At 34.6% G+C, this 14733-nt stretch overlaps 1 protein-coding gene across 29 annotated transcripts in view; it reads right to left on the bottom strand.

The window, feature by feature from the left end:
* The window catches only part of UBAP2 (ubiquitin associated protein 2), a 144736-nt gene that overhangs the window by 114757 nt on the left and 15246 nt on the right, over positions 1-14733 (bottom strand). For all 29 annotated transcript variants that reach the window (XM_072596982.1, XM_072596991.1, XM_072596992.1 and 26 more), the window contains exon 2: positions 5728-5867. In XM_072596982.1, coding sequence (XP_072453083.1) covers positions 5728-5826 — 99 coding nt within the window. In that variant the 5' untranslated portion in view covers positions 5827-5867. The remainder of the gene's footprint in view (positions 1-5727; positions 5868-14733) is intronic.

The raw sequence follows: 14733 nt of genomic DNA, 5'->3' as shown, positions 1-14733 counted from the left end.
CTTGCATTTTGTGTGTTTATTTGGAAAATAATATAATCACTATGACTTTAACTGTTACACAACAGATGAAACGTCCTACTACCTCTTGACCCTACCCCACCCTCATCATTCCAGCACCCCCAAAAGGGGCAGTATCGCCCACTTTAGGAAACTCTCTGTGTTGGACAATTTCCAATTAGCCCAATATGTCATGCATGTCAAGATTCCAGACTCCTCACCATCTTTATTTACCTCAGGTTGTCAGTATTCACCTTTAAAAAAAAAAATTTCTTTTTTTCTTTCAGTCCATACCTGCAATTTCACTGGTATAGGAATTATTATCTCTTACCAATACAAATCAGCTACTCTGCAACTTATAATCATAAAAGAGACATTTGGGGGATGTTACTTGCCCAGAGTTGATACAACCAGTATACATCAGAAATAAGACTTGAATATAGGCATTTTTAACACCACAGGGTGGTAGTGTATAAACAATCTTAACACCACAGGGTGGTAGTGTATAAACAATCTCATCAGAAACTTATTCTGACCAGTGCAGAGCACAGTGAGACCATTAAAGTCACTGAGTTTCAACACTGTATTCTACTAATGCTACCCAAATCTGCATTAGTCTTTTCAGCAATGAATCATAAAAACTAAACCGAGTTTCTTATGAACGATGCCCATAGGTCTTTTTCCATAGGAAATAACTCCCAGGTTATTTCCAAGGTCTTATGCATCTAATTCTTTGAAAAGATTTTCCTGAACTCAAAAACGTTTTAATAGATTTTGATCCAGACCTGGGATATTATCATTAAATTTTGGTGCACATTTCCAACCTATCAAAAAAACCTAAAAAAAAAAAAAAATCAGTTATCATGCAATGCAACTGGCAATTCAAGCTCTGTGCTATCTTGCTAAGCACGCCTATTACAGAATTAGCCAATGGCTTACTTAATGAGGTCTATTCACTCAATGGGTATCATCTCACTGAAAATGAGAACTCGAAAAGACCTTAGTCTAAAACGGGCAGGGTCTCCCATTGCATCTTGGTCATCTCCAGTCATCCTGACAAATATCTATCTGACCATTGAACCCAGATGGCTCTGGAGAAGAAAGTGAGGCTGGTAACCTTGCATAGCCCTCCCTCACTCAAATCAAAGTCAACTGCAAGTCATATCAGCATCTCCCGGATATTATGGTCCTCTTCGCGAATGAAGGGCAAACACAACACATATATGGAATGATGGAGTACAGAATGAGCAACTTGCAAAGTACATACACTAGTTAACAGCAAAACCTGTATCTTCCCCTAATTCCTGGTCCAAAATTCTATACTATACCTGAAGTTGACATCTTATCACAAGTTAGAAAATTGAAGCAGTTATGCAGTCATGAAGTAGATGCAGATTTAGGATGAGGTGGCAGCAGTGATAGTTTTTAAAAAGATAAGAACTGAAAGGATTTATTGAATGACCAGAAAGAAAGGGAAAAAAAGGAAGCTAAGTCAGTGTTGAAGAAGTCCAATGTTTTGCAAATGGAAGAATGACAGTGTTATTCATAGAAATACAGAAGTTAGGAAGTAGGATTATCTATTTGTAAACAAAAGTGGAAAGCAGATTTGTAAATGCTATATGGAGCTGGAGAAGACAGTAGTAGCCTAAGGAAAAATGCACTGCAGGTACTGGGAGTGGGGAATCCAACCAGATACAGGCTGCAGATATGAATCTGAGAATCAACATGATAGTTGGTGATCTCATCTTTTCTTTTTTTAATTTAAGGCAAAGAACACCGAAAGGAAAGAAGAGCAGCGGCCAAAGACTGAGCCTTGGAATAATTAGGAAGCAGAAAGGGGACAATGAAACAGCAAGGGAGATAAAGTACAGTGAGAATAAATATCAGGAAAACTTAGAAGAAGTTATTGCTTATTTGATCCATTCTATCTTAATATACGTGTGCTTATTTTACCTTTGGGCACCAAATGTAGTATTACATAATTATATCCGCAACCTAAGTACTTAAAAGAATAATGAACTGTGCAAAATACTCTACAAGACTGACTAATGAATGGAGCATATAAGCAACAAGACCAAACATATTCGGTTGAGAAGGAGTGGGCAAAAATGGAAAAGAAAAAAAGAAGTTCCCCAAGTACACAAAAGAATAAATTCTTTAATGGTCTTGGAAGACTATACCCCTGAATCTTCATCTAGGCTCTGAAACAATCTCCTAGTACATTTGAAAAATTGAGGGGGTACATACTCAAATGGAAGAAATATTGGGAAGATTAAATGTTTGAGAAATTATGTCATGAATTATAAATCAAGTAACTGAAGGAAAAATACTAATAGAAGGAATCTACATAAAAATAAAACATTCTAGTCTAGTACTTAACATGCTAATTCTATCACAACAAATCTCAGTCAAAGGCTTATACTAGGTAAAATCTAGTAATTGAATTCTCACCAAAGTTCTGTTTAGACTTTTAATATGCTTATCCAAAGTAGGGTACAAAGTAGTGCATTTTGAATATAATACTGATATGGGTTTGGAGCTTAAAATGAAAAAGTAAGTCTCAAAGGGTTTGGAGCTTAGAATGGAAAAGTTAAGTCTCAAATAATGTAAAATGACTCTATATATCCTCAGGTAAAAAACTAAAAGATATATCACGTTCATATGAAAGGCCTTAAACTATTTACCTCAAAGATAGATATTTCTTTTGAAGTTAAATCCATGTTCTCTAATCCACTGCATAACAGAGGTCAAATAAAGTTTTGGAGCCCCGAAATATCTCTCTCCCCATTTTCCACCCCAACTCTAACCCAGAACATTTTTTCTCTGCAGAACCCTTCTGAGTGAATCCAAAAAGGGGGAAAAAAAATTAAAAAATGTGACAGCCCCAGAGGAAGAAAAAATTTAAGTTGAAAATAGCTTACAAATGACTTATTCTTTAAATAAACACACACAAATTATATACAGAAACATTCCAGATTCATTTTAATGTGCTCTAAAATCATGACTAGAAAAATTCAATAGTTTACGAGCCAAGAAAACTTCATTAAATAAAAAAAAAAAAGAAATGTTATAAAATACACTTTGTCATCCTTTAGCTGACAATAAATAAATAGTACAGAATTTCCTGAGGCTTCCTTCTCTTTTATTTTGATATGTTAACTCACTCATATATTCCTTAGTGATAAAACCATGTTCATACTGAGTTATTCATGGGATAGCTCTTTTATATGGTAAAATTTGGGTCAAACAGATATTCTAAATATCTACATTACAAGATTCATATAAGAAAAAGAGACCTTAAATACTATTGAGTCCAAATAACTTAATTTCATAGGTGAGGAACCCAAGGTTCCAGGAAGATTAAGTAACTTTGAATGTTCTTTGCTTTGAAGAAATAAAAATAAAGATGAGATCACTATTATATATAAACTAAATGAGGACAGAGAACAGATAATGAAATTATATCTCCCCCCTCATGGCAGAGGACACGAACTGCTAAAAGAGAATATTATGTAATATATACTATCAGATGAGTTATTATATTGTATATTTTTGCATGTTTTTCTCTGTCACAAGGTAAGCATGAGAGGCTTGAAATGAATGACATAAAAAACAAAAGGCATCAATTAAAATTTTTCTTAAAAGGAAAAAAATCAGTCTTATGGATACCTTTTACAGAATCATAGAATCACAGGTTTACAGTTTAAAGGGACCTTGGAGGTCACAGTGCAATCTCCTTATTTTACACATGAGCCCAATGAAGTTAAATAATTTGCCCCAAGTTACAAAGCTAAGTAAATGGCAGAATCAAGATTAGAACCCATAACTTCTTCCATGATCTTTTATAATATAAGATGCAGCACTCTTTATCATCTTCAATAAAACAGCTACATGATAAGTCATTTCAGTCTTGTCTTGACTCTTCTGGACCCCATTAGGGGTTTCCTTGACAAACACTTGAGTGGTCTGCCATTTTTTTCTCCAGCTCATTTTTACAGATGAGGAACTAAAGCAGAGTTACGTGATTTACCCAAGGTCACACAGCTAGTAAGTGTTTAAGGTCAGATTTGTACTTAGGAAGAGGAGTTTTCCTAGATGATATTTGTAACTCATGAGACCTTTCTCAGTATTAGGTTGGTTGGAAGAGACAGCCAGCCAGACAGACAGATAGATAGGTGAGTTGAATATGAAGGGATCATATCTAAACAATAAAATTAAGGGGGGAGAGAGGAATATATTGGGAGGAGAAAGGGAGAGATAGAATGGGGTAAATTATCTCACATAAAAGAGTCAAGAAAAAGCTTTTATCTATAATGTAGGGGGGGAAAAAAGGGGAGGTGAGAAGGAATGAATGAACCTTATTCTCACCGGGTCTGGCTTAAGGAGGGAATAATATACACATTCAATTGGGTATATTACCCTACAGGAAAAGTAGGGGGAGGGGGATAAGAGAGGGAGATGATAGAAGGGAAGGCAGATTGGGGAAGGGGTAGTCAGAAGCAAACACTTTAGAAAAGGGACAAGGTCAAAGGAGAAAACAGAGTAATTGGCGGGCATGATAGGACAGAGGAAAATATAGTTGGTCTTTCACAACATGACTATTATGGAAATGTTTTACATAACCACACATGTATAACCTATATTGAATTGCTTGCCTTCTTAACGGGGGTAGGTGGGGAGGGAAGAATGGAGAGAACTTGGAACGCAAAAGCTTTAAAAACAAATGTTAAAAATTGTTTTTACATGCAACTGGGAAATAAGATACGTAGGCAATGGGGTATAGAAATCTATCTTGCCCTTCAAGAAAGTAAAGGGGAATGAGATAATGGGGGAATGATAAAAGGGAGCACAGACTGGGGGAAGGGGTAATCAGAATACATACTGTCTTGGGGTGGGGATGGAGGAGAAAGATGGTGAGAAAATTTGGAACTCAAAATCTTGTGGAAATGAATGTTTAAAACTAAAAATAAATTTGAATCTAAAAAGAAAAAAAAAAAAGATGAGTTTTCCTGACTCAAAGCCCAGCACTCTATCTACTGAGCCACCTAGCTGCTCCTAAAAGGGCCAGTGGTGTTATAATCCATAAGTTATATTTAGCATTTGAATACAGTATAATTTTTATATAGATTCCATTCATTCAAATAAAAATTTAGTCTCATTTGGTCCAAGTTAGCTACCTATATACTGTTTACAAACATTTATCAAGCGAAATAACAATATACACAAAATTTGAGGGAGCTTACTTAACTGAGTTATGGTAATAAACAGATGACTTTTGTAGATTAAACATTTGTTGCCAATCACATTCCATTCTTATTGAATAAAAAACAAGTCTAGATTGGAAAACATTATTACTTGCTGTACTACAGCATTTGAAAATTAATAAATTTTCATCACCTTAAAACAAAACTAGTCATCAGAGCTATTTCCTCAGCCGGTCCAAATTAATGGCTTTAATGTATCCTTCACATTTCTTGCTAAATTTTGCTTAGTCTAAAAGTAACAGTTTATAGTCCCTGGGTCAACAGCCAACTGATACAAAAACAGCAGACTAGAAGCCACAAGATATCAAAAAATATGCTTAGGAACATTTCTCCTGGCAGTGTGCCTCTATGTGTTTCAAAGCTATGTTGACTCTTCCTACTGAATTCCTGCCTCCCTACTCCCAAAGTTTCCCTAACAGAGAAAGGTTTTATTTATTTTATTCAACTAAAGATGAATAAAACTTACCTGTACTACTTGTTTCTGTGGCTGTGTCATCTGCATGGTTGAAATCTGAGCTTTGTCCCGAGTGCCCCGGGAACGTTCACTGCCCACTGAAGTCATCATATACAGTATATACAAAACAACGTATGTACAAAATAGAAAATCTGTAAGAAATCAGAATAATGCATTTCAGATACGTCCAAGTAAAGAAAGCTCCCTTATTATGTGAGAAAAAGGCAACAGACAGAAAAATCTAAGACCTGTACAAGAAAATACTATTTATTACTAGGGGAGAGGAAAAACAAAATATATTTAAAACTGTTTCCTAAAAGTTGCACTTTTTTTTAACCAACAGTAAACAATATTTTGTTGGTGTAGGAATAATATTTTCATCAGAACTCCCACTCAATCAGGAGAACTTTGTGCACAGCAACGACCACAGTGTGCGAGAGTTTTCTCTGGTAGACTTGGAATTTCGTAATAACACAAGAACTTATTAAAAAAAAAAAAAAGAAAATCCCAAAGGTGGTTTTCTAAGGCAAAATGCCTTCCACACTCAGAGAAAGAAATATGGAAATCATTCGCAGAATGTAGCAGATCATGTTTGTGTGTGTGTATGTTTTTGTGTATCATGTTTTGATTTGTTATATGATTTCTTCCATTTATTTTAGTTCAACTACATAGCACGACTATAGCAAAAACATACTCAATAGAAAAGTATATGTAGAACCTATACAGAATTGTATGCTGTCGTGGGGAGGGAGGGGGGTAGTGGGGGGGCAGGTGTGAGGGGGATAAAATCTTAATTTTATGGCAGTGATTATAAAACATTAAAAAATAATAATAAAATTAAATTAAAAAAATAGAACTCCCACTCAAATGGGAGTTCCCAAATACTAAATAAAATTACAGGCAGTTCCAATTTTCCAAAGCTTCATTCAGACCAAAGACCCTACTTTTCTTGACCTTTTTCCTATTCACTTGACAATTTCCCTGAAACAGATTCCACAAAGGAAATAATGCATATGTGGTCAGGACTTCTCATTTCTACTTTACAACAGAGTCCAGGCATCTAGACAAAGGAACCACTTATAAATTTGCAAAGGAGGCTTTAAGTAACTATATTTCATCTATCAAATCATGTCAGCACACTCCTTCAGGGAAAGTAAAAACAAATTTTACAAAGAAGGTTAATGACTATAACAGGAAGGATCTTTATTATGGCTTCCTTAAGGAGTTACTTATTAGCCATTTAAGATAGACAGCAACTCTTCAAAACCCTGATGTTATAGAAGTCCAGAAACAGAGTTACTGATGAGTTTGTGCCTATGCAGGCACTAGCAAACAGGTACCAGAGTATGGAGAGAAAACAGTGGGCAGAATTTGAGCTACAGAAAACAGAAACCAACTTTCTGACTTCAATTCATGTACAGGAAAATAAGATAGGCAAAGGAGAATTAACCTCACAAGCATAAACTTGTAACTAATAGTCTTTCTATAGATAGCTGATTAACTACCGCCAGAAAATAGGTGTATGCATCTGAATAAGTCAAATTACCACTCCCAAAAAGATAAAATATGACTTTTAAAAAAAAATTAAGCTTGAGTCTTTTTAGATTTTCAAATACAAATACCATTACCAGAAACTACACACACACATACACACACACACATCTGTTGCCTGTTTTCCATTAAAATTTCTCTCTAGAAATCATTCTTCTCTCTAAAAGGAAGAAGAAAATCCAATGTATTTCTTAAAACCATTAAGAGTTCACAGATGGAATGGCTGAATAAGATGTGGTATATATATGACTGTGATGGAAACAGTAGTTCTATAAGAAATGATGAGCAGGATGCTCTCAGAAAAACCTGGAAAGATTTACACAAACTGATGCAAAGTGAAATGAGTAACACCAGGAGAACATTGTACACAGCAACCACAATACTGTAAGACGATCAGCCATGAATGACTTAGCTACTCTCAGCAATACAATGATCCAAAACAACTCTGCAGGACTTATGATGAAAAACACGATGCATCCCCAAAGAAAAAACTGATAGGGCCTGAAAGAAAAAACTGATAGGGCCTGAAAGCAAAGCATACTTTTAAAACTTATTTTTCTTGAGTTTTTTTGGGGGAGAGGGTGTCTGTTTTCTTTTAGAATATAACTTAATGTGGAAATGTGTTTTGTATGACTACACATGCATAATCTATATCAAATTGCTTGGCTTCTCAAAGAAGAGGAGTGGGGACAGTGGAAGGAAGAGAATTTGGAACTCAAAATTTTAAAGATGAATGTTAAAAATTGTTTTACATGTAACTGAGGAAAAATAAAATACTAAATTGTTTTTAAAAAAGGCAAAAAAGAGTTCAAAAATGCACAGAACTTTCTATTATTAGACTGGTGGCACCTTAATTATTTGAAGTATTTGTATTTCAAGGAGATATCTATTCCTTACCAACCTGGATTTTCCTCCTGTCTGACTCGCAGGTTACTCAAATCCACTAACTGACATCAATCTGTTACCATGTGAACAAATTCAGCATCACAACTTAACTGCAGAATCAAGGAAAGAAAAGTGGGCTAGATGAATACAGCCCTTGCTAAAACATACAACTCTTATGCAAATGGTTCTGTGTTCTTATCAATTTAGAAGCTCTCACCACCAAAGCAGATCATAACCTATTGCTCTCTGTCATCCAATGCCTGTCCATGTCCTCCCATTGTTCACCAGTTTGGTCCACTTGCCAGAGACTTTCGTTACTCTCTTTACATCAATGATACCAATGAATCCACCTCTTGTCCTCAATTCTCATCACATAACCAACTAATCTTTTCTCTTCCTATCGCACAATTCCTTGATGACATTTTTTACTCCTTCTTCAGTGTTCCTCATTGGTTAAGTGTTGATTATAGAAAATATAAAATTTTAGGCTTGGAAGGAAAATCAGAATATCCTAGTCCTACCCTTTCCTATGAAAGATGACCATACAAAAGAAATTAAGTAGTTAGATGACTTGCCCTAGGTCACACAGCTAACTAATGGCAAGGCTGAGATAAGAACTTGGCTGTTCAATACTTTCAAATATTTTACATAGCGGTAATTAATTATAACTAATTATTTAGGATGCTTTCAGAAAAACCTGGAAAGCCTTACATGAATGGATACAAAGTAAAATGAAATATGGTAACAGCCATTTTGTACAATCGTCAACTGCAAATGACTTAACTGTTCTCAGAAATACAATGATCTAAGAAATTCTGAAGGACTTATGATGAAAAATGCCATCTACCTCCACAGAAAGAACTGATGGAGTCTGAATGCAGACTGAAGCATATTCTTTTTTACTTTTTTTTACTTTATGTTTTTAAATGCATAAAACAAAATACTTGAAATTACAAAGGAATCCAATTACACTAAAATACAAAATTAAGAAAAAAAGTCTAAAAACCTCAAGCTAAGAACTCCTGTTCTAAAGTAACATAATTACAATGAATAAGCTGTTTTACTCTAATAATTTAAGGTTCCTACCAAAAAAATCTCTCACAATGTTCAAACATATCCCTGAAAAGGCAGAATAAACATACTCTTGATAATTAGGCAATTAATAAAATCTTATATAACAAATGGCATTTTCCCTAATGACACATGCCCCGTGGGATGCACATTCCTTCTGCCCAATTTCAGGGCAACCTGTCCTGTTCACTAGAACTACTATGAAAAAACTTCAAGATGGGAGGAGACATAGCAGGGCCAGAATCAAGGCTGACTAGATATGTTTAGTTTGTTGTGGATCACTTTATATCCTACCCCCACTCCCATCTGTGTTTTGTCTCTAATGTCTACATTAAGTGATGTGCTTCACCAAAGGTGGAGAAAAATTAAGACTTCTAAAAACCAGATTTTTCTTTAAAATTTAACAATATTTTAGCTCTAACATATACAAAAGTTAAAATAAAACATAAAACGGGAAAAACTTCCAACTACATACAAGCCATACTAATGGAATTGCATTCCAACCAAGTTGACTTCAACTTAATAAAAGGTACTTGGTTAGACAAAGGATGTGCAAAGATGCCTAAAACAATACCTGCCATCAAGAGTTAAGAAAAAGTTTTCAAACATAAGCAGTATGCAAGTAATTATGAAATAATGTGACCAGTGCCTTTAAAAATACAAAATACTATGGCTGTTCAGAGAGGCAGATTCCATCAAAGAAGTATAACTTTAGATAGGCCTTTACAGGAACGAGAGGAATTTAGAAAGTTACGTGGGTATTCTCCAAGCTTCCTAGGGAACAGTTTGAAATATAGGACATGTGCAATTGTGTAGGATGAAATAAAATTAAAGTAGGCTGGAGGCAAGATTGTGGGCAACAATGAACTTAATTCAAAGGGTTTTTGAGCAGGGAAGCAAGTAGATTGGTCTTGCTTTAAGTAGACTAATTCAGTAGTATACAAATAAAGACGGAGAGGGGTTCTAAGTGGAAAAACCAGTCAGGACATTAATGCAAGTTCCAAGTAAGGTAGGCCTTAACAATATGTTAAGTGACAGAACATGTCATTTACTACAGTGTCATGATGCCTCAATAACATGAAAGCCTATGGCTATAATCAACAAACAGGAATTTATTTAAGAGTCTCTATGTGCCAGGCACTGATTTAGGGAATAAGGATACATGTATACTACACAGAAATGGTCACAAGATTTAGAGACAGAAGGGACCTTAGAGGCTACCTGGTGCAATCAGATGCATTCCGGTTATATCTCAATCTATATCTGAATGTAATATAGGAAGATCCCACTGAAAAAAACTGACTGTTAATATATTTTGACCAAACTGCACCATAATATATGTCCTTCTACCAAATGTCCCTAACATTACCCCTGTGGAACTGCCTCTCATAACACTGTTTTGCCTGAAATATTATTTCTACAAAAATCAAGTGACACTACATATAGCATACCCAGAAAAGAGTCCTAATAAACTGACATTTTTCAAAATGTTGCTTGGTGATATTTTGGGTTTTAAAATTTGGTGGAGTAAGGAGGAAGAGAAGAGGGCTTCTTGATTATAGGTAACTACTGGTATGGCTTGTAAAATGACATGGCTTGAATCATTTCCTAACTCTTATATCCTAAAAAACATGTGGGAATCAGCTGAGCAATGTTAACTTACAGGGAAATCAGCTAACTAAAAAACACAGCCAAAGTCAGCTTAGCTTTTCCTTTTCCCTTTTTTTCCCCAGTGTCCTATATTTGCTTCCTCCCTTCCCTTTCCATTATTAGTCAGTCATATTTTTCCGGTAGTGTACCCCAACCTAACCACTTATTTAATACAGGGGAAGGGGATATTACAGAATCATAGATTTAGAGTTAGAAGGACCCTGGAGGTCAACCTTCTAGTTCCAAAGTCGAGGATTCTGAGGTCCATACAGGTTAAGGAATTTGCCTAAGTTCAAACCCAGGTGTTATTACTCCAAATCAAACCTACTCTGCAAGGTATCATCCCAGTGCATACCCAAAGTTGGAAGTGGTAGGCAACACAATTTCAATCCATAGTGTTGCCAATAAACTGACATCTAGAGCTACCACACTAGAGGCAAACTCACTATGCATAACTTTGAAAATTTTTTTAAAAAATTAAAAGTATGGCCTAGTTGTTCCAAAGAGACAAGTTAATGAGCTAGCTAAATGGTAGGAGATCTTATCAGTGAAAATGTGTTAATTTAAAGAGACTACCATTACTAACATTTATAGATATTTGAGGAATATGTTTTAACTGAACTGAAAATATTCACTCCTCCCAGACAACTTCACAAGTATATGCTCCAATTACATGTGCATGAAGCAATAAGAAGTATTTTGTGAAAAATATGTATTAAGATATGATATTCACTAAATGTGTCTTCTTAACTACAAATTATAACATACTTAACCTTGTTCATCACTTCTCAAGGTGTTCTGATGAAGAAAAGGACCCTAAAAAGCTTAGCAATGCATATTCTCTATCTCACTGCCTTTACTTTAATTCCTTACACCACAGAAACTATCTAGGACAAGTGCCAAGAGATGCAGCATGATACTGTGTCAGAGGACAGACTTAAATCCTGTAGGTGTGACCTTGGGCTACTTCACCTCTGTGGGACTCAATTTCCTCATCTATAAATGAGGGGAGTGTGACTAAATGGCCTCCAAGGTCCCTTTCAATTTTATGTGTGTGATCCTATGAATGAGTTTCTATTAACAGCCTCTAGATACTGTCTCTTGAGGAAGAATAAAGACAAAGGGACTAAAAAAAAAAAGACGCAACTTCTCAATAGACAAAAATCACCAAATGCCACACTTGAAAAAGTTAAAGGCCAAAAGGGGAAAAAAGACCAGTCTTCTGTAAAGGCAATTCATGAAACTAACAAAATTACACATACACAAACAGAAAAGTTGAGAGGACACAAAGCAAACTGTTATTAACATTTTGTTAATATTTGCTTTTCCATATTCTTTGAGCAAAATGCAAAAATTTCAGATTGTTTTTTTATTCCTTGTTCAGTTTTATTATTCTTATAATAATTATTTGTTAAAGGTCCAGGCATACCATAGTGAAAATGCAGATACAGTTAACCTTATAACATTTAAGAACATATGACCTTATAATTTTCAATGACTTTTAAGAACAAAAATGTTAAGCTTTTAATTTGGTTTGGTGGCAGCACTAAGCAAACTTTTCACTTTCTTTCTAAAAATCTCCCCATCATAACCAATGTTTCTCATAATTAAAAATCTCTGCTCCTTTTTCTACCTGACTTCTATAAAGAATACTATTTGATCTCCTACTAGTCATCTCAGAAGATATTTCTCAATTTCTGACAAGAATTAAAAATCTCCAGGAGATTCTTGGATTCATGGCTGAAAAAAAAATAATCAAAGAATTTTCCCTCCAAATACTTTTACATAAACATCATTATTTTTAAAAAATTGTATGGATGATAACTAATAGGATAGGATACAGTAATTTTGTGTATGATCATCTCAGGTAAGGATTCTGTCAAATGACTAGAGTACAAGAAAAGATAAGTATCAAATAATGAATTCTGAATGAAGCTCTAAAATGCTCTAGCTATGAAACCCTCCCCCACTAACAAGAGTATAAGAGTTCAAACAGCTGCTGTAAAATGACAAAGTAGACTCCTGGAAGGTAGAAACTGCCATCAAGTGGCAGGCGATGAGGATAGACTTTGAGGTACAGGATGGTTACAAAGTGCTTAACTTTCTACTTAATGAAATATTAAACAAATTAGTAAAAAAGTAAGTGGAAGATAGGTAAGTGTAGAAGAATACTGAGGAGGGGTACACTGGATTAGACACCAAGAAAACTAAAAATTGGTTTCTAAACTGAGTTTCTGGGTTAAGATAAACCTTCTTCTCATAGGATTCCCAGGATTTCATTTGGAAGAAACTTCAGAGATAATCTTCTCTAAGTGCCCACCCCAAAACCACCACTACATTACAGATGAGTTTCAAATCCAGAGTTTAAGTGACTAGTCAAGGTGATAAAACTGGCAAGTAGCAGAGCCAGTGAAAAGAGGAAGAGTTCCTAAGTTTTAGGAACGAATGCTGAGAATTGTTTTTGCATGAAACTGGGAAATAATACAGGTAATGGGGTACAGAAATCTATCTTGCCCTACAAGAAAGGAGAGAAAATGGGGATAAGGGAAGGGAGGAGTGCAATAGAAGGGAGGGCATTTTGGGGGAAGGGGTATTCAGAATGCATGGTGTCTTGGGGTGGGGGGAGGGAAGAGATGGGGAGAAATTTTGAAACTCAAAATCTTGTGGAAATGAAATGTTGAAAACTAAAATAAATAAATTAAAAAAGAAAAAATAAATTCATGGGCCCTGGGGGAAAAAAAGAGGAAGAGTTCATATAATCTGAAGATTTATATCAGGAAGTTGTAATGAGATATAAGAGTTACAGATGCAAATAAAAAACAAGCCAAAGTCACCACACTATAGGATTACAGTACTCTGGGAAACATCTGTAAAGTAAATTTACATATATTAGAAATCATTTCCAATTATTTTCACTATAAAACTGGTAATGTGTCACTCTAGAAATGCTTTGGCCTCTAAGTATAACTTTATAAAATAACAATGAAGCAAATATTTAATAATTTATGGGGGGAGAAGGATAATAAAAAATAAACTATTTAGAATGAAAATTGGATTTTTTAGTTTGCCAAATAAACTAAGATATAAAAGGAAAACTTAAAAAAATAGAAACATACTGAAAAAGTCATTCAGTTTTTAATTAAATCCTCTTTCCAATATTTTATAGCAAAGGGACATGCAATTCCCTTGAGTACTCAGCCTATTTCTTAGCATTTTCACATTCTCCTTTGTTTTTCATTTTATACAGTTAATATCTTATTGACCATAACTGATTATATTCTCTAGCTGTTTCTTAGTCGTTTCACTTGTTTCCTTAAATACTTTATCATAAGCTCTTTGAAAGTGAAGACTTTTATCTTTCATAAATCTCAAATACCAAGTAATGTTGGTCATACAGTAGGTGTTTAATAAACATAACAATCAAATGTTCTAAAAACTGCTAGAATAATAAGGGCAATGATCAAAAAATGTAGCAGGGAATGAGTACAAATACATTTTCTTAAAGACATGACCAAGATAAGCTAAAATTTGCTTTCCAATTTTACAAATTTTAGATTATGTATACAATACGCAAAGCATAGTGATTACAAAAGCATAGTGTTCAATAAATTCAAAGACCCCAACCACGGGGATAAAAATTCATTTGATTCAACAAAAAATGCTGGGAAAACTATAAAGTAGTTTGCCAGAAATTAAGGTTAGAAGTAGATTTCACAATATGTATCACAATAAACTTCAAATGGATACTTTAAGATACAAAATATCAGATCATAAACTGGAGGAACAAGCAAGAAAGACATCTTTCACAACTATGAAAAGAGTTTACGACCAAACAAAGAATAGAGAAGATGACAAGATACA

This window comes from Notamacropus eugenii, chromosome 3, assembly GCF_028372415.1.
Source record: "Notamacropus eugenii isolate mMacEug1 chromosome 3, mMacEug1.pri_v2, whole genome shotgun sequence".
NCBI lineage: Eukaryota > Metazoa > Chordata > Mammalia > Diprotodontia > Macropodidae > Notamacropus > Notamacropus eugenii.
This window is presented reverse-complemented; position numbering and strand designations above follow the sequence as displayed.